This window comes from Panthera pardus, unplaced genomic scaffold (assembly GCF_024362965.1).
Source record: "Panthera pardus isolate Hobbes unplaced genomic scaffold, ASM2436296v1 HiC_scaffold_8, whole genome shotgun sequence".
NCBI classification, from domain to species: Eukaryota; Metazoa; Chordata; class Mammalia; order Carnivora; family Felidae; genus Panthera; species Panthera pardus.
In genome coordinates this window covers 119947082-119974465 of record NW_026527013.1, presented here as the reverse complement: position 1 = coordinate 119974465, position 27384 = coordinate 119947082, and the positions used below count along the sequence as shown (strand labels likewise).

General features: G+C 42.8%; 1 protein-coding gene across 6 annotated transcripts in view; it reads right to left on the bottom strand.

The window, feature by feature from the left end:
* Nucleotides 1-27384, bottom strand: part of CREB5 (cAMP responsive element binding protein 5) — a 398990-nt gene that overhangs the window by 9964 nt on the left and 361642 nt on the right. For all 6 annotated transcript variants that reach the window (XM_019443683.2, XM_019443686.2, XM_019443684.2 and 3 more), the window contains 2 exons: nucleotides 10409-10726; nucleotides 6122-6349 (listed from right to left, as the gene is read on the bottom strand). In XM_019443683.2, the coding sequence (XP_019299228.1) occupies nucleotides 6122-6349; nucleotides 10409-10726 (546 nt within the window). The remainder of the gene's footprint in view (nucleotides 1-6121; nucleotides 6350-10408; nucleotides 10727-27384) is intronic.

Below are 27384 nucleotides of genomic sequence, written 5' to 3'. Positions count from 1 at the left end.
CTCAGAGCCTGAAGCCTGCTTCGGATTCTGTGTCCCTCTCTCGCTCTGTGCCTACCCTGCTCGTGCTCTGTCCCTCAAAAATAAATAAATGTTAAAAAATATATATAAAAAAAATAAAACAAGATTCTCTTGCTTTCTTACACTTCTAGAAGAAAAAAAAAAATCCCACCTGGTGGCCATCTTGGAGAGGTTGACCTTAGCCTCTGCTTCTTCCCCAGCTATGGCCTTCTCAGTCCCACCTTTTCTAGGCAGTGTTCGATCTCCCAGGCACAAAGTGTTCATTGCCCCTTCCTTAAAAAAACACTTTGAATTCCGTTCTTTGGGTTTCTACAATCACAAGGAGCTAACTGGCTACAATACTTGGCACACCCCAAATCATTCCACAATAAACCTTTTGCTTCCACGAGAGGCCACAATAAAACAGCACAGTGTATGTGGTGTCTTAGCCTCTAACCAAAGCCCCATACAAAATAGATAACTTAAGTGGCACTCTTTGTCTATGAATAGCAAAGCACTTCATTAGTAAACGAATACATCGTAAGTATAGAAACTGAGACCCTGGGAGGTTGAGGGTCTGTAAAAACGTAGGAACCTGAAGACTGCCATGATAACTGATCATCCTTTAAAGATAATAGGTGAATAATGACATATTTCTTCAAGTGATGTGTTAGCAATTATGTTATTTAGATGTTATGGTTGGAAAATGAACGCCAATTAATATTCTCCATAAAGAAGAAAAACCAGCCTCTTGTTTGGATCAGAAACACGTAATGATGGTGCTTATAAGGGCAAATTCAAAGTCTAATGGCCACAGAGGCACTAGAAATTCATGGGACAGCATTCCAGCAGGAAAAAGAGTTCTCAACAGGGATTTCAGAATAATAGGGTTTGGCCTCCCAAACCGCTACACCAACCTACTGTAAAACAAGACGGTTGAATTAGTTCTCTAGTTCTCTCCAGCAAAACGGTTGTTTAGCCTTTGAATGTTTCTGCTTTGCCTTCTGTTGAGAAAGCTAGACCTAATATTAGACCTAAGAGTCTAATGAAGGACTTGATTTTTTTATTCATTAATTACTTTGGTATTGGCATCAGTATTAGTATTTCGTATTCTCAAATACGCTTATATTTCAGGTCTCATATTCCCTGAGGGAGACAGTTCTTGCACCTCCTGGGCTTCCAAGTCTTAGGGCAGATTCCAAAGCGATATCTGCAGTTGCATTTTAGTGCAAAACTTCGTGTCCATGGATGTGTCCATATTGTTGACAGAGTCTGCAGCGCCTTCATCAGATCCCAGAGGAAGCCTCTGGATTAATAAAGGTTGACAATCACTGCCCTAGAGAAAGCAGCGTGAACCGTGTGCTGTCCACATGCATAATCATCGTAGAGTCTTCATACGGACTGATAGAGAAAATGCTAGACTATATTTTTAAACAAAAATCTTTTTCAATGGAACATAAGTAGAATCACCTTGAATTCATTTTGGAAGAGAACCACCAGATAGCAAATGTTCCAGAACGCACGAAAGAAATAAAATGTTGCCTGCAGCTCTAGTAGGGAAATAAAAACCAGGCCTTCCGGAGGCAGTTTCTTACTCTGAATTACCTTGCTTTATGAATTGAGGCAAGTCACCAATTTTTTTTTTTTTCTCCCCTGTGCGGGTGATAAAAATCGTTCTAGGTCTTCACATAAAAGTACTTTGCTAAAGCAAAGTATGAATAATCAGTATCAATTCTCCTGCTGAAATCATCCCTTCATTTTTTTGAAGCGAGTTTGGGTTCGCTACGACTCTAAAGCAGTTGGCCGTTTAGAGAGGACTGGAAGAGGCTAGGTGCAGCTGGATTAATCTGTTCTTTAACCCATAAGGTTGTCTGGGGATGAAAGAGAACCCCTATAGAGACATTCAATACCATAATAACAGCCTTTAAACAGGTACCCCAAGAAGTCCCTAATAGCTACATTTGCAGTTTGGGGCTTTGGGGATACTACTTTGTTAATATGATAAACCCAGAATGCTTTTTGGTGCAAGCAGTAGTCTGTGCCAAAAAAATAATTATCAAAATGGGCCCTACAGTAGAGCCCCTCCCCACTTTTTTTTTTTTTTTTTTTTTTTTTGGTAGATTAGGGCTGAGGCCAGGTTTGTTTCACTCGAAAACAAAGGACTTTCAATTTGTAAGGCAACAGTTCCCATCTGGCCTAGTCTCTTGCCAAGTCCCAAACCTGGGCTCATGTGTCTAAAATTTCAGCAGCGACTTAGACCATGTGTCTTTGCACTAAAAAAGAAAAGCAATTATTTCCGTGGGTGACCAGATGATTTCCATATCATCTACTGCACACAAACAATCCACTGAGCACCACGGCAGTAGTTGATGAATTAATTCAGAGCTGATCTAAGCCACGCTGTCGGAGAAAAGAACGTGGGTTCCTTTCGCTTCAGAATTTTCTACAGTGAAAGACCCCAGAGCAGTGGGTTAGGTCAAGGGAAGACTTGCTTGGGCCATCATCCTACCACTTGCTGATTCTGACTTTTGGGAAGACGCCTCCTGTTTCTCCCTACATAACATGTCAGATAGGGCAGTTTCGAATATTTCCCTCAAATCTTATACCTGCGTTGACCTCTTGGGTACAAATTCGTTGTGAGACAAGGAAATTGAAGTCTGGGAGCTTGATTTTGTTTTCTTAGGTCTGATTTTTCCAATCTGAAACTCTGCAGCCCAACTAGAAGGTTCTATGCTGGAAAACAACTCAAAAGTGGCAGCGGGCCATCCGAGACCTTGGATATTCCGTTTGGCTGGAGTTTGTTTGCTTAGCACCTTCCATTTCTGTTTACTTAAAATTTGGCTCACTGGACCAGCCTCAAGAGAGACACCTTTTTCTTTTGACAAAGGTCCAGCAAGACAAGACGGAAAGGGTCATTCAAAGGTAGCAGAATCTGCATATCCTCTCCAGCATCACAAGGCGAGATGTGGAGTGCTCTGCGTCACAGAAAACATGGCATGGCTGTGGTTTCTGTCCCTCGGAAGCTAAGCAGTGGTTGGAAAACACCGATAATTTAGTTTTTTCAGAGACTGTCCCTTCCTTGGGCGCTGCGTTAACAACCAGAAATATCGGTGCCTGTTGATTGGCCCAAACAGAACTCTTTTTTCCTGGTTTTCAGGGGCTAGAATGCTAGTATCTTTTTTTCTTTTGCCAGATATGGTTGTACATGGTGCAGATTCATGGAGTAGGGTCTCATAAAGGGGAAATTTACCTAATGTCTTTTGTAAAAGCAGTAATATACAGGCGTATGCCAAGTCATGAACATATCTGACCGCAAAGGAAAACCAGCATCTTCACTTTTCCAGGATCTCTGCTATTCTCTCCCCCCTTCTCTCTCTCTCTCTCTCTCTCTCTCTCTGTTTTCAAGCTCCAGGACCACAGTCAGTAGGCCCAAGTAATTCTGCAAGGGCTCATTTTTGTTAAAACTGATTTAAACATTTGTTGGCAGTGTTATGTGCCAGCTGGCTGCTCATGGCTCCTTCATCTAAGGCAGTGGTTCTCAATCCCTGGGTGATTTTGCCCCCACAGGGGATATTTGACAACGTATGGAGACTTTTTGGTTGTCACAACTTGGGGGTGAGGTAGAGGATGCTACTCATATTGAGTGGGTAGAGGTCAAGGGTACTGCTAAAAACCTGCGAGGAACAGAATACAACAAAGAATTATCAAGTCGCAAATCGAATAGCACCAAGACTGAGGAATCATGCCCGTTTTCATGGTCCTCTTGCAAACCTCAGAACTGGTAGCAAATTCCAAGGATTCCCACACCTCCGTCATTGCAGAAGCACTGGCTGGAACATTTGCCAGGCCCGCATGCACAAGAATTTTTATTTACTCAGCATGTTTGTACAAATTAACTCCTTATTTAATAATTTAGCCTCATCCTTACTAAGAGTATCTGTGAAATTGAAGGTTTGATGTCCTAATTACATTTTTTTCAATACACCTAAAAACAAACCCATGATTACTATGAATGTTAAAAGTGCTTGCCCATCTTCTACCTAGAAGCTTCTCACATACCACTGTGGCTGTTGGATTCTAGAACTACAGACTTTCAAGCTGGTGTAACTTGTGAGGTGTTGAGTCCAGCCATCCCACTGTGGCTTGACTCCCTTCAATCACATCCTTGCCAAGTGGTCAGGCTGCCAGTTCTTGGACACTCCAGAGGTGGGAAACTCGCTCATTGATTCAACAAGCAGATATTGAGAGCAGACACTCAGGAGCTCACCATGTTAGCTTGCCACTATACTAGAAATAGGGGGTAGAGAGCAGGGGGAGAGGGCAATAAGGTAAGACACAAGCCCCCCACCTCATGCACATGCAACTCTAAGCCACTGGGAAGAATTATTACTTTATTTCCCCCGCATCTGATGTGTATGTTTCCTATTTTCTTTCTCATGTCTATCACAAAAAAGGATGAGAAATTTAGGGGAAAAGGTGAACATACGTATGCAGTCCACATATAACCCAAACTTTCTTTATACATTTTCAATGTATACATTGGATGCTCCGAGGTCATTTCCGTTTGATGGCTTGAACACGCAAAAGCTTTGGGGATTTGGCAGCCTTATTGTTGGTTTCTAAGGATGCACAGAGGACCAGGTGGGGGAAGGTGAAAGTTACCTATGAACTATTAAGGTACAGAGTCTCCCCATCTGAGGCAATCTTTTCCCCCTTCCCTCCACTCTTCTGCCATTTTTTATCCTCCTAGAAGCACTGGGCTATAATCCACAACTCTCACTGCTATCCCGGCACTGCTTGTCACATAATCTAGTAGGCCGCTCTCTTTCTGCTGGTGGAGAGGGCATTCCTTTTTGTGTGGAAACAGATACCCTGAACGCATCATCTGTACAGCATGAAGTCTGCTGGAGAAGCCCTGGGCACTAGAGTTCCCTCCCCTTCTCTCCCAGAAATGGCCTTGTTAGAAACCGTCCCCAGTTGAGCCACTCATGAAAAGCAAAAATCCTGTAAGATTCAAAACATGTCAAGTTTGAAAATGAGATGGGAACATGGCTTTTCCCATAGAGCAAAATAATAACCATAAATATTCCTTTCCTCCATTAAACAAAAAAACATAGATAATCTAGTGTAAGTCAAAGCAACCCCCTCACTGGTGAATATAGAGAACTGCCTTATAGTTGAAGATTTATTATGTGCTAGGCACTGGGAAAACTGCTTGGTAGACATTAGTTCACTTATTACTCCCAATGACTCCATGAGGTTATTCTTCCCATTTCATGGATGAGGACACTGAGGGCCAGAGAGGTTAAGCACAGCTACTTGCTGAACAAGAGTGCGAACCTCCGTCTGACCAAAGCCTGTGCTCTTAGCTCTGTAACTTAGTTGGGCAGGTTCTCTCTCCTCAGAGCTTGATTTAAAACCAAATGGTTATTGGGGCGCCCGCATGGCTCAGTTGGTTAAATGTCTGACTCTTGATTTTAGCTCAGGTCATGATCTCACGGTTTGTGAGTTCAAGCCCTGCATCAGGTTCTGCGCTGACAGTGCAGAGCCTGCTTAGGATTCTCTCTCTCTCTCTCTCTCTCTCTCTCTCTCTCTCTCTCTCTCTCCCCCCCCCCCCCTCTGCCCCTCCCCTGCTTGTGCTCTATCTCTCTAAAAAAGAAATAAATAAACTTTTTAAAAAAAATTTTAGGGGCGCCTGGGTGGCTCAGTCGGTTAAGCGTCCGACTTCAGCTCAGGTCACGATCTCGCGGTTCGTGAGTTCGAGCCCCGCGTCGGGCTCTGGGCTGATGGCTCGGAGCTTGGAGCCTGCTTCCGATTCTGTGTCTCCCTCTCTCTCTGCCCCTCCCCCGTTCATGCTCTGTCTCTCTCTGTCCCAAAAATAAATAAATGTTAAAAAAAAATTAAAAAAAATTTTTTTAAACCATCATTAAAGAAACCCCAACTAAACGGTTACTTTGTTTTGTCCAGTGTCCCAGAATTAATAAAGCTTGAGGAGGAAGCCTGCAGTCGCTCTGTGAGCTAATGTGCGGTATTACTGCTTAGGTCAACAAGCGCCTGCTGGGGCAGGAAATGCCAACTGTACACAGGGCCTTTGAGTCCTGAGGAAAGAGACAGTGGCCTGCACCTGAAGCTGCATGTTTGTCTGGGTGAGTTCTTCTGCTTTCTTTTCCAGTGACATCACCCAGACCTTCCTCTTCTGTCTGCAGCGGGTGGCAGCGGCCCGGTTCCGTTCCAGAAATTTCCTCCGCCTCTCGTCGGGATCCTCATCCACCACCCTTCGCCGGCGCCCCCCTGTGGGCTGGGGCGGCTGTATTGTCTGGGTCGGCTGCATCTGTTGTGCCGCTGGTGAAACCTGTTGGGCATGAGAGGGAGGGGCGATGGGGAAAGAGAAGGAACACGCTGGGTGAGAGAAGAAACCCAAGCTGGTGTTGAAATGCAAAGCACAGAGTCGACTGCTTTAGCGAGCATATTGAACTTGTTTTCTAAGAACGAAGTAAACAGTGAAATCACGCTCGTGAAAAGAAAAAGCACTGCGGAACTATCTGCTGTGATATTTTGGCAAGACGTAGAAACGACTTGGGAGAGAGAGTTAAATAGATTTTTCCCTGACAGGCATTTGGCTGAATCATGTCAGGGGAAACATTTTTTTTCCCCTCTCCTTCAGATGTTAAACCTGTCTTATTTAAGATGTGTTTTAAAAGAGTAAAATGCCAACGCAGGGCTACAGGTGACAACAGGGAGGTCATGGTTATTGTCACCATATTGATGAGTCTTCTATCACCTGCAGAAAACTCCTTCCGGGCAAGTTGTGAGCTCCCTTCTTTCTCCTGGTGTTAAAACCGTGTTCCTAGAACACTGCTGGGACGTCACCACCGCTGCGACTCCCTATCAAAAGAACCCTGTGAGTCCCAGAAAGCAGATGAAATCCTATTTTCACTATTTCAGAGCTCTCAATGCCAAGGCCTCGCTGGACTGGCAAACTCCAGATGGGTCCACCTGTTCCTTGGAGCTCTGCCTCAGACAGGCTTTTCCAGGTGACTGGAAGCAGGGCTTGTGCAGTGGATGCCCAGAGCAGTGCTGAGCCCCAGCCGTCTGTGCAAGAGGGACAGAAGGCTAAGAATCACCATATATTCACATTGTAAGAAAACCCTGGAAGTAGCAAAGCACTTCATTAAAAACTTTGACTATACTTATAGATTCCTCCTAAGATCTGCATGGGGCTCAGCAGTATCTAAAGTTTTGGAGACCTACTGCCCATACAGCTTCATTTTCCTTCATGAGGTAGACACACAGCACTGAGTGAAATTTCCACGACGGAGTCTTTATGTGTCTGGACACCTAATGCTTTCCCTAATGCAATCCACTCCTTCCCCCCTTTCTTCGTTCTCCATAAAGGGTGTTCCTCCCCCCCGCCCCGCTCCCCACCGCCCTTCTCATTCTCAGTCACTCAGACTCACGGCTGTAATATCTATAAAGTTGTTTTACAAGAGACATTTAACCTACGGAAATAACATGCAAAAAAAGTTTTCAAAAGGAAGCGCAGCAATGTTTTCTACCACATTCCAGTTCTGCGATTGGAACCAACCTGAATGACTGTAATTGTGCTAATAATGGCTACCGGTTGACATCAGCTGACTGAAAGTGATATATTTTCATCTTAAACCTCTATCAAATCTTATATGACGCACTGTAAAAGAATCGGGCTCACGGTTGACGTTGGACTGCGTCTCAGTAATTTTGTCTAACCCACAGACATTTTCTAAAAGTGCTTATCGGCTATCCCTTTCCTCCCAATCACAGAGAAATAACAACAAAAATTAACTGTCTAGGGTCTTACTCACCAGAGTGGCTGGTGAAGATGTAATCCTCGTTATTGGCAAAGGTTTAGCCTTGTCATTTCAGATGCTGACTGCTAAGCTAAGCTAACCACCTCAAAGCAAAGCGTTAGGAAGGAACTCACTAACTTGGTTATTTTGGCCTGCACCATTTCTTTTTTTTAATGAATTCCCGATGTCTAATTGTCAGCCCTGGACAAGATTCTCAAGTAGGCCAAACTGGGTTTGAATCTCCACTGCCAAGACCTCTCATTTGGTCTTGTATTCTCCTACCCCAACTTCAACCAACCTTTATCTCTGACACTCTTCCTGTGCCTTTACCCAAAAGGGTGAGCCATGTGGTGGTTTTAGGCTCAGTCCAAGTTCAAGGTTTAAAGTGTAGTTTGGACAAGAGAAATTCCTGGTGACTGAGGTGTGACACCAGGACTCTGAAATCACATCTTTATATGCAAGAGAATCCTAAGGAGCCAAGAGAAATTGCAAATGCAACCCTGAGCCCAGAATTTACGTCCCATCTAGTTATTGTTGCTTATTTTCTTTTGAAATAGAATTCTGTTGGCGTAGATTCTCTGAAACTTTTCATAAAAAATGATGTATTGTTATTTCATAAAGACAAATCTATCCCAAGTCATATTAGAATCTCAGAGTCAGAAGGACCTTACTATACTTCTGTTCCTAATGCTCTAATAATCATACAATTGAGCAATATGACAAGATCTCAGTAAATCAGCCAAGTTAACACAATTTAAGAGTGGCATTTTGAGTAATGTCTAAATGATCTTGTTCAAATTTTAACAACACCAACCTGTACCCTTTCTCTTTAGTATGGGATTAAAAAGCAACTGTTTGTGCAGCTAATTATAATAGCAATTAACTAATTGCATATACAATTGGCCACTTACTGACTTGAAAGGGAGGGCAATTGGCTAATTGGTAATTAGCTAATGAATGGCTTTTATATTCAACTTGTTAAATATTGTCTGTTAAATATTAACTGTTAAACTTGTCTCTGAAGTAACTTGCCGACAAAGGCAACCAAAATTTAATGCTATAAAATATAAGTACACATTTATGTGAATTTATTTGCCTGTCTTTGAACCTGTAGTTTTCCTTCTCCCTTCTAATGTGTCCATGCCGTACTACTGCATTTGACTAAAAAGGTGGTTTGGACAGCATTTTATTGCTAAACCACTTGTAAACGTCTATCATATTACTTCCGTTTGGAGTTAATCATGGCTAGTATGTATTGAAAACTGTGCTGAGGGCTTTACAGACATTCTCTTAATACTCCTAGGGGTCTACGAGTTTCGTCTATTATTACCCCATTTTGCAGATGGGACAACGGAGGCTTAGGGAGTTTGGCTGACTGACCAGAGTCACCCAGCATATAAGGTGGGGAATGAATGACAGATTTCTCACTCCAAAGCCAGCACTCTTACTTGCTATATAGAATTCCTCTAACTACGTTTGCAAATGTAAGCTTACCTAATGAATAAGCTCATCTATTGAATGGATCAGAGAGTTGCTTGTGAATGACCCATTTTGCAGATGGCTGTCCAAGTTTGGTGTGTGTAAGAGGAGGGGGTTCAAGAGCTCAAAAACTGCCTAGTGTGAGGTCCAGAGGCAGACGATGGAAGAGACGGTGAATAAGTGTTATATTTGGCGAACCCAAGTTCCCAACACCACTCTGACCCAGCTGGTTAGAACCCGGCAGTGTGGAATGGGTGGAGGGGACTGACAAAGGTCATGCTGCTTGAAGATCCAAAGTGTCTAAGGCTAGCCATTCTCCTAGACATGCCCTTTGTCCACTTACCAAAACTTACCCGGGTACACGGACCCGCCTCTCTTCTTGGGCTGGGTGACATAATGTCTGCCTGGTCCCCCAACCCTCTTTCAGTTGAGTCTAAAAGCTGGCTTTCTTTCGAGCCACTTCTGGTGACTCTCCACCCCTGGGATTTGGCCTTTCTCTAGAACCAATCATCTACTGAGCTTGGCTCTCTGACTACTCCCTCCAACGCATTTCACATTAGGTGGGATGAGTCACCTCTCTTCATCATTTACACAGCACCTTATGCCCTAACATCCATTACCGAGCTTCTTTGTCTGGAATTGTTACTCTTTAGATTTTTAACACTTGGTGCTATTCGGAAGACTGTCCGTGGTATTTAACTTCCATTTGACACGTGACAAAATCGAGTGCCTATGTTCTAAAGCACTGCAGCCAAAACCATGGCCAGAATTAACTTATTTTCCTCATTCTCTATTCAAATCTTTCTTTACACGCTGAAATTCTTCCTAATCGTCCCATCAGTATCGCCTTTTTTAGAGTTAACTTCGTGACATGAGGTTCACATTTGTCCCCGGGGACCAGGCCTGATATTTACCATATTATTTCTAGAAACTATGGTCTGGGAAGGTCTTGCAGGTTATCATTACCTCCCAGGAAATGAACAGAGCTCCCCAGAGTGTCACACAGAGCACCCAAGCTCGTCACACAAGGTTGCTGCCAATGAGCCCCCGAGTTAGAACTTGCACGGATAACAACAAGGGGGAAAGAGATCATGAAAAGGGTCTACCTGTGCTTGGTTGCCGGAGTGCAGGGGTGGGTGTGGCGAGGTCTGGTGATGTGCAGGGTGTGCGTGAAGGTGGGAGTGATGATGTGGGTGGTTCTGCTGGTGATGGGGTTGAGGGTGAGGATGGTGGGCTGGGTGCTGGTGCTGGTGCGGGTAGGGGTGATGGGCTGGCAGCGTCTGGTGCTGATGTGGGTGCGAGTGCATGTGATGGTGTGGCGTCTGGTCCTGCCGGGAGCCCATCATTTCCATCATGTGTCCCATGGTGTTCATATTCCCATTTGACATGGCAGCGGGGTGGTGAGTCAACGCGGCCTTCAACCTCTGAAACAGAACAAAACAAGAGGGGACAACTGAGGTCAGTCATGGACACAATAGGAATTTTGAAAAGATGACTCATATTTTCAATTCTATGATACGTCATGGTACTACTGTTAACAATTTTTTATTGGTTGGCAGTATGGCTTATGTGAACTTCAAATTTTCATATATATTGTAGTAGGTAGGAGGGCCAATGTCAGGTGTACACGTTAATTCAACTGTCACAGCAAATGAGCAGGACACCCTGTCAAGAGTTAGACAGTCTACCCAGAGGCATTTCCTACTGATTTCCCACTATCGATTATTCATCGTATCCTATCGGCAGCTGAATGGAAGAGTAAACCAAATAAAACCAATCAATACAACAATGCCACCGAACCAAGGGCTCATCTGACAGGGCGCTGTGTTTTGTAAGGGTCACAAGAATAAGAGATTTCTTCCTCTCAAAATATTTCTCAAATACAAAGAGGAAACGATTTCAAGTTTCAGAATACGGGAATGGTATGGAGCCCTTTTAGGGCTCCAAATGAAATTCACGATCTATAACTTTTGACGGCAATATGTAGGTCTTCTCCATTTGTTACCATGATATTTCTCGTGGTCCCTCCCGATCACCTAATTTTTCTCACACAATAACTTTCTTCCGGTCTTTGGGAAAGAAGGGAGGAAAGTGGAAACATTTGGAGTATTGCATTCTATAGCTTCTTTGGTGGCCACATCAACAGTCGTATTTCTAACCCCAAAGCATCGTCCATTCACAAGCAAACAGTCATGTACACAAATAACGTCTACCTGAATCTAAAAGCAGGGATCAGCAAAATGCTTCTATAAAGAATCGGACAGTAAATATTTTCACCACCACATGCCTTACAGTCTCGGTTGCAGCTACTCAATTTTGCCCTTTCAGTGCAAAAGCAGCAACAGATGGTATACAGAGGAGTGAGCGTGCTGTGTTCTAATACAACTTATTTAGGGCGAGGAAGTTGAATTCCGTGTAATTTTCACATGCTATTCAACTTTTGACTTTTCATCATTTCAAAATGTAAAAACCATTTTTTAGCTCATGTGCTGTGCAAAATTAGGCACTGGGCCAGATTGGGCCCATGGGCCATGGTTTGCTGGCCCTGATTTAAAGAATCGGTTAGTTGGTAATCAGCTTAGTCACAGTTTCTTCAAAATTGCCTTTTCTTGTACACAGGCAATTATCATCATATCCTGAGGGGCACAATGTGCTAAGCACTGTATAATATAGTTATTCCTTGTAAATGTATCTTCTGCAGGGATGATAGTCTGGTTGACAAGCTCACACTGGCTTCACGAAGTATTTGCTACAGGACTCAAGTTCTCCCCTGATTTGTGATTTTATCTGATTAATGATGGTGGTGCGCAGTCACTGTGAAAAGGAAGAGTTAGATTTAAATGAGGGTCAAAGCAACCATGTTCCAGCCCTGTTTAATATTAGCATTTCTCAACTGGTTAGAGTCAGTTGTTGATAAATGCCAACTGAATTCATCAAAATCTTTAGGTAAACAAACGCAAAGAGCCCCCCACTTGTAAAAGAAAAATAAAAGGGAGGGGAGTATGTGACGGACTAGATCTTATTATTAGATAATCATTGAAAACATTTCCTGCATCCAGTCTCAGTAACCACTAAGCCTACCTGCTTCCTCTTTCCTGAGTACCAGCTACTGACCTCCATCATATTAATCCTGCAGAAGTTAAACTTCCTGGATCCCTGGGAAAGATTAGACGCAGGGTATTGTGTTTATTATTACTAAACGGAAAAGCAAACTAATACTCCTCATCTCTAATTTTTAGAAATGATTTCATTATTTTTATAACAATGCTCATTATAAAACATTTAAGCAATGCCTGCAAGTACGATGAAGTCCGCAACCAATGACCCCAATGCATTCTTTGCATTTGGTGGGTGAATGGCATTCCAGACAACTCTCTATATGCATATGGGGAGACAGAGGAATAAGTAGAATAATTTCATCACAGTGTAACATTAGCATACGAAGTAAAAACTAAAATCAATTCCTGGACTTCAGATACATGTTTCTTTATCCCAAGAAATGTTTCTAAATGACATCTCCGAACTTAAGGGTGAAGAAAATTATGAAGAAGATTATATTGAAATCACAGTGTGTTGTTTTCTTTTGTACGTTTAGAAATTGACACGTTGGGCAGTCTTGATAGACCTTCTCAACTATTCTTTGAAGTTTCGTTATTACAACAACATACAGCTATGTAGTAAAAAAAAATCAACTACTATAAGAATATGAGGTGAAAAACTAAAAGACACCTGCCTACCCTTCCCCTCTAAGCTCCAGTCCCAAGTAACTTGCCTTTGTTCTCTTTAACAGTGTATCTTCGACACCTTTCTCTATCATGACAAATGGCTTAATAACAACGGCAGGCATTAATTGAGCACTCATTTCATGGCACTCCCCATTCTATGTTTTACAAGCATTAACTCACCTCATCCTCAGAACAGTCCTGCAAGGCTAAAAGAGAGGCCAAGCCACCTGCCCAAGCTCAAGCCACCCCCACAGAGGTGTAGAGGTGTGCTTACCCCAGAGCCTGTTTTCTAAACTGAGAAAGAAGGTGCCCGAAGGCATACCATGCACACTTGCCAAAGACCTCGTTATAAACTGTGTTATGCCACCTCCTTATCAACAAAAGAAAGGCAGAAAGAAGAGACAGGCCTACAATCAAATGACAAGGCAAGGTGCCATTGCTGCATGGTCTCAGCACACAACTGCAGATTTGGGATATACTCTTCCCGAAACTTGGCAGATGGAAGGGCGAATGGTAAGAATTTCTAGGAAGCTCCAGTGCAGCAAAGGATCATGGAATTAGCACGATCATCTCCCTTGCTACCTTAGTGAAAAAGGAATACTCGTCTTCTCCCTGCCCTGTGCCCCAGACACACAGATCTGAAAAAGTACATGTGCCCTTCTTTTCTGCCCCACTTCCTAGCGCTAAAGGTTATGACCCTTTTGTCTTTCTAATGTTCAGAGGATGATACGGGGTATGCATACACACCGAGGAGTGTGGCCATGCCTTCCCATCAGCCCTTGCGCTTCCGACACAGGCCACAAAGGCCTTTGCATTTGATAGTCTTTTTGCCTGAAATGCTCTTTCCCTTTCTCAGCTCCTGGCTTCTCCTCGCAAAATTTTCGCAAAAGGAGGGTGCATTAACCCTCTCTGGATACATTTCCCCTGAAAAAGTAGGATGGAAAACCGAACAGCTGTTTCGTAGTGGTTCACTACGTTATCCCTTCAGTGCTACACACAGCTTTTCCACCTTTCATCAGGAGCAAATGGAGCCTGACAAATAAATACTATCCGCCAGATCTTCATCTCTCAAATAATTAGCTTGTCCTGTTAAGGGAAATTACTCGATGGCCTCAAGTCTATTCTTGCATGTTTCACGCCAAGACAACAATACCAGTGAGGCTTACAATATTCCATTTAACTAGTCTTTCCTCAACAAATATTTATGGAGCTTCTACTGTGCGCCAGGCACTGTCTTAGGCACATCATTATTTGCCCCCTACCTGAAGGAAACGGGAGACGCCAACAACAAAACTTTTTCAAAGCTCTGGAGAGAAACACACACAATTCAGCAAGGAAATGAAGACGTGAGAGCACCCCTTAGAGACCCACAGGCCTTGGGGTTGAGACCACCCTCCAAGCACCAGCCTGTGTCATGTTTGAAGGAAAGCAGTGCCGAGAAATAATTATTGGGGCACTTCTCGAAGTTTTAGAGCCTACTGCCTCCCTGCGTCCCGGTACCAACACGAATCCCTACACCGTAAACCATTAAAATATACCAAATATAGATATTTGTACCCCACTCTTTTCGGGATGATAAATCACCATTAAATGAGTCCAAGCTGTATTTCCCAGAATGATTTTTCTTTTTGAAGCTGAACTGCGTCTTGTTTTAAATAACATTCCACCCGATGCCAAGAAAAGGCAAGGGAGAGAGAGGAAAATTGAGGAGCAAATAAACATATATTTTCCCCCTGTAAAAACCAGGGCTCTTACTGAGGTGTGACTGCAAGAAAGAAAAAAAAAAAAATGATTCTGTTTACTCTGTATTATCATCCTCCACCACATCCATTTATTTGAGAGAGCAAATCGGGAGAGACAAGGAGAAGCCGGACACAGCTGGTTTCAGTCAATAAGGGTCATTTTCCTTCGGTCTGTGTATTTTACAAGATCCTTGCTCACTGTTCCCGATGGGAGAGTGGTGGGCCTGCTGCCCGGGATCTGAGTCCTGGTAAGTAACGAGCCATCTACCTGGTCCAGTCCTGCGCTCGGCCACCAGGGCTCAGCCACGCCCCCTTTTCCAGGGCCAGCTTCGGGCGGTTGCACAGCGCGGCACCTTGTGAAGCCCAGGTAGGCGCGCACGTCATTACCGCCACATGGGTGCCTGCCTGTGGGCCTGCGTGAGCACACACGCACGTGACACACCCACCCACACCCACCGCAGGCAATTTATCTCCCATTAACAACTCGCTCTTGCCAATTAGAAACATTTGTGGAACCGTAAAAACATTTCTTCTCCATCTAAGGCGCAGCTGATTGCTTATGTTTTACAGACTCTGAAAGCCAAGCCGAATTAAACATTATTTGAAATTCAGCTGGGTGGGGGTGGGGGGAAGGTTGGAGCATTCTTTGGAGAAAGGTTTTCATTAAAAACGGCTGTTGGGTTTTGTTCCAGAAAAGAATGTGATAACATCAAAATGTAGTGTTGCTGAGTTGACCACAAGTAAGAGGCTGTCTACATAAAAACAGGGCAAAATCCCTGTTCGTATTTCCTCTCCAATACAGGATAATTGCCATCAGTGGCCTCCCCCAAGGTATGGCTTGAAATGTATGTAATTTCTTCTTTTTTTCTCTTCCCCAAACATCACTGATCAGATGAGATGGGTCAACACAGGCTTCTGAAAGGTCCAAATGGTCACTGATATGAGACTGGAAACCTTAGCCGGAGGTGTACTTGAAATATCAATGACTACTAACTTACTCTAAGTATCAAGGATTTCTGATTTTAGGTCTCTGAATTAGTAAAAAACAAACAAAAACTCCAAAAAATCAAAAAAACAAAACCTGCTATTTCTCCACTGAATTTTATGACTACATGTGGCCAGTTTGGATTCCAAAATGCTTCCCAAACTTGAGAAGGGATAGGGATGGGCAGAAAGAGACCTGTCACATAGTGCCGTGGGTCAGTAACATAAACTTGGAGCTTTATTTTGCCAAGATAGAAATAGTTTTGATGTCCAGATTCACATCTGGGCTTCAAGATGTCCATTGGAAATGACTGTATAACTCTAATCGCTTACTGGATCTTAAAATGCACATTTATTTCAGGATCTCCGTTAAGATAATAAGCTAAAATTATACCTGGCTTAATCGCTTGGAATAAAATATGCTTCTTTCAAAACTTTCACAATGTAACTCAGCTCTGATGGTTTCATAATTTAAGTATTTCTGCTTTCAGTGTGGTTTGGTGAGTACAATTCAAATAAGGCTCCCAGGTTGGAAGGAGAGATTACCTGGGAAGGGCAAGATGCTATAAAGTCTAGCAGGAAAGAATATTCATACTCTTTGTCATGTTGTCATTAAAAAGCATTAACTCTGAAAATATTAGAGATCATGTAATTAGTAAAAAACACAAAGAAAAAGTATTATAAATCATTAGTACACGGGAAAACGATGCAAGGGAATTTCACAAGAATGAGAAAAGCAGAACTCTAGCAGTTTTAATAAAAGCAAGGAAAAGATTTGGTGTTTGATTTCAGTCTCCCATTTTCCACTTGTGGATACAACTTCTAAAATGAGGTAAAGCAGACCTAAGTGCTAGATCATACGTTAAACTGTGGTGGTTAAAAAGCCAAACAACCCCCTTAGCAATTTCCCTGCCAGCCTTTTTCCTATTAATACCCAAATCATATATTAATTACAGTTTTGCAAAAGCGAGCCTTCGAAAATTCTTGTTAAATGAAATTAATTAATGCACGCTTAGAGAATTATTTTATTTCCGATACCTACCACCTCCCCGCCATCTCTTGGACTCTGTGGCTGCCTTTTATAAGTTCAGCAGGATGGTGAGTGTTTTAAGGGGATGTACATTTTAGTGAATTTCAGAACAAACTGATGTTCTGACAGCAGGAGCCAGTCTTAAATTCTGCGATAAGACGGCTTTCGGTCCTTAGGTGAGTAAACCTCTTCGGCACTGGTGCCTTACTCTGCCTAACACATGAGGGCAGAATCAGAGAGAAAGGATCTGAGTTCAAGTCAGCTAAGAGGTGGGAATCTACTGGAGAAGTGAGTTGTAGGCATGTCTACAATTAAAGAAAGAAAGTCATATAAACCATAAGCATATACAGAATAATTAGTGGAACAGGGTGGAGTCGTTTTCTGGGCGGTTAAACCAGTTTCTGATGAAAAATAAGAAAATGTGGTATTAAAAAACACTTTTTTCTTAGCATTAAAATATACGCTTTACTTTTGATTTTTAAAATGGATAATAAAGCACAATGGAATATTCGTCACCCATTAAAAGGAATGAATGAAGGAGTGAAGAACATGCTACAGCATGGAGGGATCTCACAAACATTCTGTTTAATAAAAGAAGCCAGACACAAAAAGTCTTATCTTGTGTGATTCATCTGAAACAAAATATCTAGAATAGGTAAATTCACAGAGAAAACAGATTAGTGGTTGCCCAGGCCTGAGGGGAGGGGAGAATGAAAAGCGACAGCTTAATAGGTGCAGAGTTTTCTTTGGGGGTCACGAGAATGTTCAGGAACTAGATAAGGGTGATGACTCCGTACAATATTTTGAATGTAGTAAATGCCACCGAAATGTACATTTTGCGGTCTCATGATTACATGATTGCATATGGTCTGTATGTCAATTAAAACTATTTTAAAAATAGGGGCACCTGGGTGGCTCAGTCGGTTAAGCATCCGACTTCAGCTCAGGTCACGATCTCGCGGTCCGTGAGTTCGAGCCCCGAGTCGGGCTCTGGGCTGATGGCTCAGAGCCTGGAGCCTGCTTCCGGTTCTGTGTCTCCCTCTCTCTCTGCCCCTCCCCTGTTCATGCTCTGTCTCTCTCTGTCTCAAAAATAAATAAACGTTAAAAAAAAAATTAAAAAACTATTTTAAAAATAAAGCAAAATAAGAATCTGTCAACAGGGTGTCAACAGAAATTCTTGATTTCATCTGAGAATTACTAATATCAATTTGATGTCACCTGAAGTAAAACACTGCATTATGAGTAATAAAAGCCAAAAAGATATTTTGCCCTAGAACAGCTACCTTCACTGCCAGAATTTTAGTCCCTGTCTCAGGGACTTTGACTCCTCTGCAAGACGTTGGTACCCTCTTTTCCCTGGAACTCTGTCATCTTCTAGCTGGCTCAAAATTACAGAGAAGTTTGCCTCCAGGGTTGATGAGGGGGGTGGGGGAGAGGGGAAAGTGGGTGATGGGCATTAAGGAAGGCACCGTTGGGATGAGCACTACGTGTTGTATGGAAACCAATTTGACAATAAATTGTATATACAACAATTAAGTAATTAAAAATTTAAAAAAAGTATTAGAATTCTTATTTATGTCACTTTATCTCTCTACATGATGTGCCATAAGCTATGTGTGGCACATTAATAAAATGATTCAGATTAAAAAAAAACTACAGAGAAAACACAGAAGCCATCAAGGAGTCTAAAGAGAGACATTTAACAGGGATCGGGTAACATCTTACGCTTGCTTAACAAAAACAGAAGCAAACAAAACAAAACAAAACACGCAAAACCCCACGACTGTCCCAAGGCGGTGGAATCGGTGGAATAACGGAGGTCGCAGGAATTTCATGTGAATTTGTAAAGCACCATGATGCAAGGCACACATCGAACCAGCTGATGTGACTCTCGGCTGCATCGATAAAACTGGATCAGGACCGAACGCAAGAGAGTGAGAATCCCGTTCGTCCACCTCCGCACGGGAGGTGGCATACAAGTCCATGTCCCCTGTATTCCCGCCCCCTCTCTCGGAGATCTCGGCATCACACCTACTAGGTGTTGCGTCTTCTCCAGGGGAATATCCCAGTTCTCAGCTGGCCGACATACGCGCCTCTCCCCCGCTCTGTAATAGCACTGTGATGAACATCCTATTTTGAAAAAGTGTTCGTTTTAACGTACATCTGATGATCTGATCAATCCAGTTGGGTTCAGCTTCTAGGCAGAGTATTGATAGTGCTGATGGCAGTGGTAGTCGTGTGTGAACGGGGGCTGGGTGTCTGTCAAGAGAGAGCTAAAAGGAGAGGGGGTGCGGACACCTGTCGAGTATCAGCTTTAGTTAAAGAGCCTTTTCTCGGGTCTCATTTTCGTATTCTATCGATACCCCCGTACCGAAGTGAGAGACTGCCTTATTATATTGTTCTAGGGGTCCCTGCCACTTTGGGGTCACCGAGCTCGTTAAGCACTACGGGATGACCTTGGGTACTGACTTGGCTCTAGCAGATATTACAGTCTCCTGGCTGGTTTCCCTGGCAATTTTAAAGGTGCTGAATCCACAGTGGGCTTAGAATAAATATTTGTTGATTGCCTGCCTGCCTGCCGCCTGCCAGTCTCCAGGAGTGGTGCCTAACCATGGAATGTCTTTGAAGCGCTGGCCTATAATTTTCTCTACAGAAAGAACACCTTCTGGTGGTGGTTGCAGGGAGAATAATGCCCTTTGTCTCACTAGCAAACACTCCTCACCCCCCAAAAACCCAGCACCTGCAAGCCTGGGTAATTTTAGGTGAGGGCTTATTTCCAGCTTTTATGGAAGAAGAAAGTTCTATTGGAAAAAAGTAATCCTTTGTTATTTTATTTTGGACGAGCTTTTAATCAGAAACATAGGCAGTAACATATGTTAGAAAAATATATATGAAACATAGAACTTTGCATTTGTAACTCGCTATGGAAAATCCATGCTAATGCAACATTAAGTTTGGGGTTTTAATTGCACAGGAGTCAGAGAATTCAGAGGTCAAGTTCCCACAGCAGGCTTCACTCCACATGTGCATCCCAGGACCCTTCCTGAATGGGGTGACCTAATTATTTGGCAAAACGTAGTGCAATGAAGAGTGCTAGAAAGGATTTCTCCTCACTGTGATACTTCCTATCATCGCAGCCAAGAGGGACAGTGGTCGACTTCAGCTACATAACTCGTACCCTTGATAACGTACGGCAGTCTTTGGTGACCATCATGGCGAACAATGTCACCGTGATGCCAGGGGTAGGACGTCCAGGTCTTGACAATGTGCCTCTCAGGTAGAGCAGCCAAGTAACCACCATGTCACCGGGTTCCCCAGCAGATGGTGCCCCATGCCCTTTCAAGGACAGCTATGTGGAGTGGGCACTGTCCCCCTCATCCTTGCTCTATTGCCAGAGGATATTCCTTAGTAATGCAGATATTTGAACTCCCGAGTCTGAAAGTCTGACTATAAGGCCCCCAAGGGATTAGACGGGCCTTCTTGGACACATCTCTGCCTGGTCCTGAGGAGACGTGTCCAAGAGAGCTGTTCTACAGTGTCGTCCTCCAGCTTCATTGCAGTCGTTGGAAGATGGCAAGATGTGTGCTACTGTCTGTCGGAGACATAAGGTGTCTGGCCAAGGGGACCACAAACTTATCATAGTAAGAAGCAGTCTCTAGGTATTTCTCTCTAATTACGGGTAGCAGATTGTATGAAATATAAGGTGTCCTGTCCCTTGGTATCTATTCCCAAGTCTGTGTAGCATGTTCTATGTGTGTTCAATTCTGTCTTTCTCCTTGGTCAAGTGGTAATGGTACATTCTAGTCCTTCATGTCTCCGTTGCCTCTAGATCTGATCCCTGCCTGAGTTCCCTAAAGTGTGTTAACACTGACATGGGAAGAGGGGAAGAGGGAGAGGAGTCAGTGGTAGTGGAGGGGGTGGGGGGGGAGAGACAGAGAGAGGGAGAGAGAGATTGCAATAAACTCTGATTCCCAAAGTGCTGCTTAGCCTCCACTGGGGACTTTGCAAGTGTTAGTGGTCTAGAGTCACTCGACCAACAACTGAATCAGCCAGTTGTGACGGTTCTACTATGCCATCTGGTTCTTCTATACCAAGAAGAGTTCCAGGTCTGTCTCTGGATGATCTGGATTATAGGGTGCTCAACTCAGTGGCCCTTGGACAACACAACAGCGCATCTATAAACAGCCCCCAGGCTCTGAGCGCATCGAGAATCCTTGACGCCACTTACGAGCTTCCTGGTCTCACTGAGCGGAGAGGGGAGGACCAGGAGAAACCTGTAAGAGACTCAGAGCGAAGATGCATCCTCGCCAACAAAAGCTCTCACAGCACAACCTTTGGTACTTTAGGTAAACCACACCAGAGAGAATAAAGTTGGGCTTCGGGAAGCCACAACAAAACATCGACTTTCCTCTCTAACCCCCGTGTGTCTACATTTAAGGCATTTCCAAGAGGAGCCATTTATAACTCACGGAGAATGTAGCCACTTGTGTATGTATAGAAAGTTAAGCTTAGGGAGAGTTTGTGAATCTGGCCTGAGAAGATGATGCTGTGGAGAGAACACTTCCAACCCAAAAGCGAATAACAAACAACTTCCTTCTGAGCTGAGGTGCATCCAAATCATGTTGGTTCTCACACGCGTTTTTTAAATTCCCTTCGTAACCAGGTATGGACAAATATCAAGTATTCTGTGCTCTTCTCTAGGTTTAGAGTTTTCTCTGAAGTTTTTCTTTTTTTGTTTCAGGAGGTCTGATCAACAGGATCCGTGAACTATTGGGCATTTTTTTGAGAGTGGAATTATAGGCCCTTGCTAAGCTACCTTTTTATGGCTTGTTTCTATTGTCTCTGTGGTATACAATTCAATGAACCAGAGATCTATATCCACTATTTTACTGTCTAAACACAAGTAATGGGGGGCTTGGAGAGGGGAGAATGTGGAACCATCTCTTTAAATCATATTGTCACAACTGAGTACCATTCTAAAAATGCCAAACAGAAAGTGTTCTCGTTGGTTTATTAATTGCAAATGACCTAAGAATTGATCCTAACAAGCTTAAAATATCATTTTCGTGATCTGTCTTCTTTCCAGCTCAAATAATTTCATTTCTGTCTCCAAATTTCTCTTCAGCAACTGCTCACCAGGAACTAACAATAATATAGTAGCTTGCCCTAAATCAGTACCTTCCTTCTAGAGAGAGCGAAACACTTTGCAGATAGTAATCCTCTGTGGTAGGTAACAAAGATCACTCCCCATGTTCTGAAGATGTAGGAAATTCTTGTGAAGAAATGTTAAGTCATCTGCTTGGAAGCTAGTGCAGAGAAAGGATTTTGGTTTTATTTTTTTAAATATTTTTTTAATGCTTATTTATTTTTGAGAGAGAGAGACAGAGCGTGAGCAGGGAAGGGGCAGAGACAGAGAGAGAGGGAGACACAGGATCCGAAGCAGGCTCCAGGCTCTGAGCTGTCAGCACAGAGCCCGATGTGGGGCTCGAACTCATGAACTGTGAGATGATGGCCTGAGCCGAAGTTGGACGCTTAACCAACTGAGCCACCAAGGCGTCCCTGTTTTGTTTTGTTTTTGAGATCATTTTATTTTCCTTTGTTTTCATTTTTGTAGATGTTAGAAGCTCTTCTTAATTCCAGTATAGTTAACATCTATTGATAGTTTCGAGTGTACAATACAGTGATTCAACAATTTATGCATCACTGGGTGCTCATCAGGACAAGGGCACTCCTTAATCCCCATCACCTATTTCAGACATCCCTCACCCACCTCCCCTCTGGTAAACCATCAGTTTGTTCTAAATACTTAAGAGTCTGTTTCTTGGCTTGTCTCCAGTCTCTCTCTCATTTTCTCTCTGCTCGTTGTGTTTCTCAAATTCCACGAGTGAAATCATATGGTATTTGTCTTTCTCTGACTGACTTATTTCACTTAGCATTATACTGTAGCTCCATCCATGTCATTGCAAATGGCAATATTTCATTCTTTTTTATGGCTGAATAATATTGCATTGTGTATCTTCTCTATCCATTCATCATTAGATGGATACTTGGTCTGCTTCCATAATTTGGCTGTTGTAAATAATGCTGCTCTAACCATCGGGGTACATGTATCCCTTTGAATTGGTGTTTTTGTTTTTGTTTTTTTGTAAACAGAGAAGGGATTTGAACCTGATGTTCTTTGTGGTGCAACCTGACAGCTCATCTGGTTAGAAGAAATCTTATGGATAATAAAGAGCTTGGTGGAGGAAGGAAGGAAAGAAGCAAAAGCATAGAGGGAAGGGAAGCAGACCTAGAGAAGAGTAAAAAGAGAGAAAGGAAGTCAGCTCTAGTTGGAAGTGGAAAGCACACTCCACCCAAGTGGTCTAATATTTGTATTTATTAATTTACAATGATAAGGCAGGATAATTCTAAAAGAGAAGTGGATACGAGATTAAGGCAAACTGTCCCAAACTCAAAACAAGCTCAATTCCCTTTTTTAGAGAATTGTCCATTCCACCCTCATTTCCAGATAAATTCATCACCAAAGGGTATTGTCAAGTGGTTTCTTCTTCTCGCACACGCTAGCGAGAGACAGTCTGGATTTAACGTGGCAGATAAGGGAGGAATCACATCTTGTAGGGTTGTTTTTTACGTGGAGAAAATCATAGATAGACACTTCCCCACTTCAGTAAGCTTTTCAAACCATACGTGGTTAACCAGAGGCTAACAAAATGGTTAACCAAATGTGTCAACCGCTAAGCCAAGTGGAAACAGTGATGGCAGTTCAAGCACTGGGAGTTGTTCTCCCATTTCCGGGACACATTCCACCCAACATCCAGCCTGACTTTCAGAATGGTGTCATGTTTGAGGAGCATGGTTGGGGTCATTCACACGCGTGAAGCCCAGCTGACCAGGGGAAGGGCCGTCTGCATTTATAGAGTGCTTCTTCAAAGCAGCTGTTGCAGCTCTGGGTAGGAATTGAGACATTCTCTCCAGTGTGTCCACATTAAGTGAGCTCACCACTTAGCTCTGGTCTGACTAACTGATGGGACCAAACCCATCAAGTGGGAATCTTTTTAAAGTAGGAGATCGATTGTTATTCTTGGTACCATTTCAGTGCCTGCTACTTTTTCCTCTTTTTTTTTTTTTTCTCTTTTCTTCTGCTCCAAAGTATCCTTTGATTTGCTTCCAAAATCCATTCACTACGGGAAGTATATCATTATTAAGCTTCCTTGGTGGGACACCAAACACTGTATGCTTCGCCAAAGAGGACAACTGTCCGTAGTTAAACACTAAACTTCTTAGAGTTGGGTAAAATTTGCTATTTAGAGGAGGTCTATTTTTTTTAAGGCACTGCATTAATTTGTATTATTTAGTAGTGCAAAATTCTTTCTCGAAGTAGGAGGAATATGTACTAAAATCCAATGTAAACAAAGAACGAAATAAATATTATCCTCTTGCGTGACCAACCCCAACTATTTCTCCTAAGGACAAAACAAGTCTTTAAATCAGAATCCAACAAGAGTAAATAATCTAACTGCTTTGGCTGTTTCTTTCAAAATCTTAAACTCAGTCTGGGTACACAACATTCCTCTACTTGGTGATTTTGTTTTGTTTTGCTTTTGAAGGTCTAAGAAATTTTTTAAATTATTTTTCAAATATAATTTACATCAAGCTAGCTAACATACAGTGTATACGGTGTACTTGTGGTTTCAGAAGTAGATTCATCGCTTATATACAACACCCAGTGCTCATCCCAGCAAGTGCCCTCCTCAATGTCCATCATCCACTTTCCCCCTTCCCCTGACCCCACCCCCTCATCAACCCTCAGCTTGTTGTCTGTATTTAAGAGTCTCTTATGGGTTTGCCTCCCTCTCTGTTTGAAACTATTTTTCCCTTTCCCTTCACCCATAGGGTTCTGTTCAGTTTCTCAAGTTCCACTTATGGGTGAAAACATGATATCTGTCTTTCTCTGACTGACTTATTTCACTTAGCATAATACCCTCCAGTTCCATTTGCAACAGTGCTTGGTGATTTGGGATGGAAGAGTGGAGAGACATGGACAGAGGGAAAGTGGATGGAAAAGGAGCATGCCTTCATTCTTTTAAGTGTTTCTTCTTTCCTCCCAGATTAAAAATTTTTAACCAGTTTCTGTTTTTAATTTAGAGTGTATATCACAGGACAAAAATCAGGAACTCCAGGAGTATGTATTCACGATCCCTGCTGATTACACCCGTACTTATTATTATTTTAATCTATCTTTTGAAATAATTGACTTCTCTTTGAATCCTAATTTTAGGCCTTGTTTCCCATGCAGAGATAGAAGCACTCTTTCCATTCTATTGCTCTTGGCTTGGTTTTGATCTCAGAATTCAGATCTTCGTAATATCAGCTGCCAGTTAATTAAGTACCTTATCAAAAGGACACCACAACAGAAAACCTTTCACCTAGTCCTAATAAGGTGTGGTGTTTCCAAAGCACAGACCATTTGAACTCAGTGAATGGATCTGTTGGTAAGACTGACCTATTTTAAAATCGACACAGCTCTCATGAAGTGTGGTGATGAGGCTGGATGATAGGGTTGTAGCATCAGCCTAGTGGATTTCCTTCTACATGACCATAACTACCCAGAAAGGGGCAAACATCTCAGGTTAAGTAAATTGTGATCATTTCAGAACTTGATGGTTACAAATATCATGAATCAGGCATGATTTAGATTTCAATTTAATACTGTCCTGAGTTTCAAGTCTGGCTCAGAGAACACCTACAAAACATCAAACGTGCAAACAAACTCAGTGCAGTACTTGCGTCTCCAGCAACAGATATAGGTGGATTCTGTTTATTTTGAGAAAATAAGGTTGTCAGGACAACTGACTGAGACATTTCAAATGCAATTTAAAGTCATACTCTGTAGTACACTAGAAAAACAGTGAGCCTACCATTTTAGGGAGATTAACACGTCAGATGCACATCGGAGATTTCCACATCCCGTGTTGCCAAAATAGATGCCAGTTTAGGAATATGGAAGACTTAAAGTAATTGAATCTTTCACTCTTATATGCTCTTGGGGAGCATGGGTGATGTGAACAGCCTGAGCTCTGATGCGCTAAGGCTGGTCATTAAATGTTCCATGACATTTTTTTTTTTTAAACCAGAAGAGGTTTAACCTGGCTCTCCTTCAGCTAGGGTGATGGCAGCCTCCCTCCCAAAGATTCCTTCTACCCTTCCAACTGGCAAACACTTGCTTCATTTCCTCCTGTAGACTAAAGATCATGCAGAATGGCTGGCTGAGCCTTGCAGCTCCTCATTCTGCCCTCCACTGGTGTTTGGGGGGCGGGGGGAACCGCTTATTCTTTCAACACACATTTAATGAGCATTTACTCTGTGCACAATAAGAAATACGAAGACAAAAATGATATTGTTCGTTTCCATAAAAAGCTTGAAATCTAGTAGATTCCATTGCCTGGGAGGTACCATGACATTACAGATTAAATGGGTCATTTCTTTTTTGTTTGTTTGTTTGTTTATTTTCAGGGGGAGGGGAGAGGGAGAGGGAGAGAGTCCCGACTCAGGGCTCAGTCCCATGACCGTGAGATCATGACCTGAGCTGAAATCAAGAGTCAGACGCTTAACCGACTGAATCACTCAGGTGCCCCTAAATGGGCTATTTCTAGCGAGATTTTTAGATCAGGGTTAAAGTACTATCACCTAAATTAAATAGATATGGTTTGTGTGCTCTGGGGCTAACATTTTTTAAATTGTAGCATATCAAACATATGTAGTGAACCCTGGCCTAAACTGGGACTTTTAGTCATGGATGAACCCAGTGGTTCTCAACCAAGGGTGATTTTGCCCCTGCCCCTGGCAACATGTGGCAATATCTGGAGACATTTTTGATCGTCACAACTTGGGGGGTGGGGTAGCACCTGGAAATGTTGCTAAACATTCTGTAATGCACAGGAAAGTCCTTCACAACAAAGAACAATCTAGACCAAACTGTCACTAATGCCAAGGTTGAGAAACCCTGCCTTAACCTGACTGCCAGGTTAACCAAACCACGACTGAATGGCACTTATCAACCAATTATTTATTTTATTACTTTGAAGGGTACACCACAGGACCACTGTGATGTGGGTATTAAAATAGGCTTGCATCAAAATCCAGGTAATAACAAAACATCTTCTGTGTGACATTTCCTCTCTGTCCTTCATGAAATTCACCACCTCACTCTGGTTCATGAACGGCAGTGATAATAACAACACAGAGGATTTAGTTTTCCTAACCATAGGCTCTAAAGACTGGAAGAGTTTTAGAGCCCACCTGGACTGAAACACACATTAAAATTTATTTATTGATTAAGATATACGTCACAGATAAAAAAGCTGAGGGTCAGAGAGATTAGAGGCCATGGTGATCGCATGACAGGTTCAAGGTTGGAGGCAAATTAGAGCCCAGGCCTCCTGACCTCCAGTCCCGGTCTCCTCTGCTCCCCTGGAGACTAATCTGGGGCTCAGCTGCATCTTGAACATTAAATAAGAAACAGAAATGACATCTGAAAATGTGAACTAGCCCATGTGCTGTGTATTTTCCATGGCATTGGATCAATGTGTCCTGAAGCTGGG